Source organism: Nicotiana attenuata, unplaced genomic scaffold (assembly GCF_001879085.1).
Source record: "Nicotiana attenuata strain UT unplaced genomic scaffold, NIATTr2, whole genome shotgun sequence".
Taxonomy (NCBI): Eukaryota; Viridiplantae; Streptophyta; class Magnoliopsida; order Solanales; family Solanaceae; genus Nicotiana; species Nicotiana attenuata.
Genome location: NW_017670341.1, coordinates 476,445 through 480,483, shown reverse-complemented (window position 1 = coordinate 480,483; position 4,039 = coordinate 476,445). Strand labels below are relative to the sequence as shown.

The 4,039-nt window shown below is 37.1% G+C and overlaps 1 protein-coding gene across 1 annotated transcript; it reads left to right on the top strand.

Annotated features, from left to right (window-relative positions):
- Positions 1-1,004: 1,004 nt before the first annotated feature.
- LOC109238111 (F-box/kelch-repeat protein At3g23880-like) lies at positions 1,005-2,159 on the top strand. Its single transcript, XM_019404542.1, has one exon. It carries the CDS (start codon positions 1,005-1,007, stop codon positions 2,157-2,159), a length of 1,155 nt encoding a protein of 384 aa, XP_019260087.1.
- The last annotated feature ends 1,880 nt before the right edge of the window (positions 2,160-4,039 follow it).

Genomic DNA, 4,039 nt, shown 5'->3' with positions numbered 1-4,039 from the left:
GGATACCTTTTTATTTGTGATAGATGAATTCTCTAATAGTATAGAAGATGAGAGACAATTAAAAAAAAAACATTTAAATTATGAGAATAAGCTCATAAGGTGAAAAAGAAAAACTCAGGGAAATGTACAAAGAAATTAAGAGAAAAAAAGAGAATTAAGATTGGGCACAAAAATTACTAATGCAGCTATAAAAAAGAACTAAAACCTCTAAATTTGACTAAGGATAAATATTGAGGACCAATAGTAAGAAGACGAATGAGTACGTGGAATAGAATTGGGAATTCAGGAGCAAGAAAGAAATTTTTTAGAGTCAATTGTGAAAAGGAAAATAGTTTTTTATTTTATTTATTAATATACTTTAAAAGAAAAAAATACAAAATGTCATCATGTAAATACCATCAATTTTTTGCCCCCTTGAGATCGGGGCGTGTAATAACCTTATTTATACAAAGATAAATGTACCAAATTGTTAATTTACTCAAACTAATTGCAATACAGTTAGAACTCTCTTTAATAGCATCCCTATATAACAACACTTCACTATAAAAGTCAAGCTTTTCCGGAACCAATTTTTATATTATGTTATAATATATGTTCTCTATAACAACACTTCGCTATAACAACCAAAAATATTCGGAACAAACGAGGTTGTTATAGACAGGTTTGACTGTATATATTTTCAAACAAACATTAAAGGTGTGTATCGGAGCGATCAATTTGTTAGGCCGGTGCTAGCACGGGCCAACTCCTATCTAGTTTTGGTTAAAAGAAACACTATAGTGAGATGACATGCATTTTTGTTACGAGCAAGGGTACAGCAAGTCTTGATTTTAGGATAGTTTATGCGGTTTGATATGCAGTTTGATAAATAGTTTACAATGTATAAAGTTGACAACGATCGAACTAGGCTACTATTTTGTATATTTAGATGTCTCTGAGTCACTGTTTAATGATTAAAATAGTTCTTGATTCATTTTCAGGCCAACCTCTTTTGTTGCACTACAATGAGTGATTTCATAATCCCTGTTCTTCCCCGTGAAATCATCGTCAAAATCCTCTTAAAGGTGCCCTCGAAGTTCCTGTTGAAATTCAGGTGCGTTTCAAAATCATGGCTTGAACTAATCTCTAGCCCTGAATTTATAAACGCCCATCTGAAATTAACAGCTAATGACAAAGAATGCAGCCACCATAGGGTTATATTTCAAGACTCGGAAGGAAATTTCAAGTTACGTTCTCTCCCTTCCTTGTTTTACAAGGAACAAATCACTGAGCTATTAAACATGGCTTCTCCCTTGGAAAATCCGACTATTTATACTTGGACTGTGGGTTCTGTCAATGGACTGATTTGTTTGTATAGTAAGATAGAGGAGCCATTTTTATGGAACCCCACAATCAGGAAGTCTAAGAAGTTGCCTACATTTGGAGATAAATTGAGGAGGAATTGCTCTTACTATTGCAAATATGGTTTTGGATATGATGAGGCACGTGACGATTATAAAGTAGTAGTTGTTCAGTGTATTTCTGATGATGGTGGTTCATATGATACTGTAGTCAACATTTACAGTTTGAAGGATGATACTTGGAGAACAGTCGATAAGTTTCAGGGAAACTTTTTGGTAAATTCTTCAGGTAAATTTGCCAATGGGAAGCTTTATTGGGCTTTATCTGCTAATGTTGATACGTTCGATATGTGCAACATCATTTCTCTTGATTTAGCATACGAGACATGGAGAAGGTTGGAGCTTCCCAGTTACGGAGATAGCAATTATCCTTTGACACTGGGAGTGGTGGGAAGTGATCTTTCTGTGCTTTGTCCTTGTCGTCAAGTAACTAATTCTGATGTGTGGATTCTCAAGGATTGTGGAGTTAAAGTATCTTGGACAAAGATTTTCACTATCGAACATCATCGAGATCTTGGGGAGTTTATATTTTTTTCACCCATTTTCTCTATACCTTTATGCCAGTCAAATAAGGGTGAAAGTTTACTTTTGCTTCCCCCAGTTATTATGATATATGATGGTTCAACCAAACAATTAGAGGCCATTGAAAATGAGGAATACTTTGCTGCAGAAATCTATGTAGAAAGCCTTATTGATCCCGTATTGATAGCTGATCGAGGACATCGTAACCTTGAAACCTCACAATCATTTAGCTACTAACTTGTAAGAGTTCTGAAGAAAGTGATGAAGATTATGAAATTTTCTATGTGTATTTCATTCAGCACCGTACAATATTTATATAAAATATAAAAGAATTTATTGTAACTAACTTATCCAGCTGTCCTATTTCCTATTGGCTAAAAATAAAGAATAAACAAAATCTGTACCGAATTCTTGTTACACAGTTGTAGTTTCTAGAAGCTGATCCAATGGTCCAGATGTTGCCAGGTCAATAAGGATCAATATCTGTGATGAAATCAACACAATTAATCCAATGCTAATTAGGCCTCCACGTGTAGCTCTTTGGTCCAAATGTCTGAAGACTAATATCTTCACTTCTTTACTTTGTTTATGTCGAAGACAACTTTGTAGTTTCTCTGGATTTGCTTTGCTCTTCAGTCATCTTCTTCAAATCAATTTCTCCATACAAATCATCTCCATTATTTGTGCCAACACCCCCCTCCCCCAAGTTGGAGGGGAGAGGAGAGACGCCCAACTTGCGAAGATTCAAAGAATGAGAAGGCCCTGGAAAGGGGTTTTGTGAACAGATCGGCGATTTGGGAGGAAGAAGGAACAAAAGAGAGGGAAACCAAGCCAGAGAGGTATTGTTGTCGTACAAAATGGCAATCGAGCTCGACATGTTTAGTACGCTCGTGAAAGACGGGATTTTTAGCGATGTGAATCGCCGATTGACTGTCGGAATGGACTGGGATAGGAAGAGTTGGGCTTACAGATATGTCTTCAAGAACACGAACCATCCAAGTGAGTTCAGCTACACCACGGCTCATTGATCTGTATTCAGGCTCGGCCGATGACAAAGAAAATGAAGTTTTTTTGGGGATTTCCAGGAAATCGGGGATTCGCCTAGGCTAATGAAATAGCCACTTACTAAACGACGTGAATCGGGTCAAGAAACCCAATCAAAGTCACAAAAATCAAGAAGCTTGAAAGAAGGACTGGAGGAGAAGAAGATCCCTTGTGCAGGAGCGGATCTCAGATACCGTACTACATGAAGCCCTGCAAGGAAATGAGGAATTCGTGGAGTCTGCATATACTGGCTGAGATGTTGGACTGGAAAAGAAAGTCTGGTCGAGTATGGGTGAGAAAGTTCAATTTCCCCAGGAAAACGGTTGATCCAACTATAGAACAAATACAGACATAAACATAAAAAATACCGCACAGAGCGCTAAATGACGAAAAATAGTTGGATAGAGAGCAATTCCCCTTCATATGCTCGGAGCTTATGGGATGGATCAAGGGGAGATGAGACAACTGGAGAGTCTATGCAATCAAATACCGCAAGCAAATCCAAGGTAAACTTTCTGTGGCTTAATATAATTCCATGTGATTCTCTGATAACTTCCATCCCCAAAAAATAATTAACATCTCCAAGGTCCTTGATTTATAACTCTGCGTCCAAAAAAGCTTTAAGATTACTGAGTTCAGCAGAGTCATTCCCGGTCAACAAGATATCATCGACATAAACCGCGATAATAGAAATTAAATCATCCGTTTTCTTAAAAAATAGAGAATAGTCGTTTAGGGAAGATGTGTATCCCTTGAAATTGAGGGCATGAGTTAATCTTGCATACCACTGACATGATGCTTGCTATAAACCATATAAGGATTTGCACAATCTGCACACTAGATTAGAATTAGGGGGCTGCATCCCTAGTGGAAACTTCATATAGACCTCTTCTTGTAGGTCTCCATGTAAAAAAGCGTTATTCACATATAATTGGTAAATTCCCCAGTTCTTCTTCACTGCTACTGCAAGAATACACCTAACTGTAGTAATTTTAACCACTGGTGAACAAGTCTCATTGAAATCAATTCCTTCCCTTTGAGTATCTCCTCGAACTACAAGTCTAGCTTTCAGT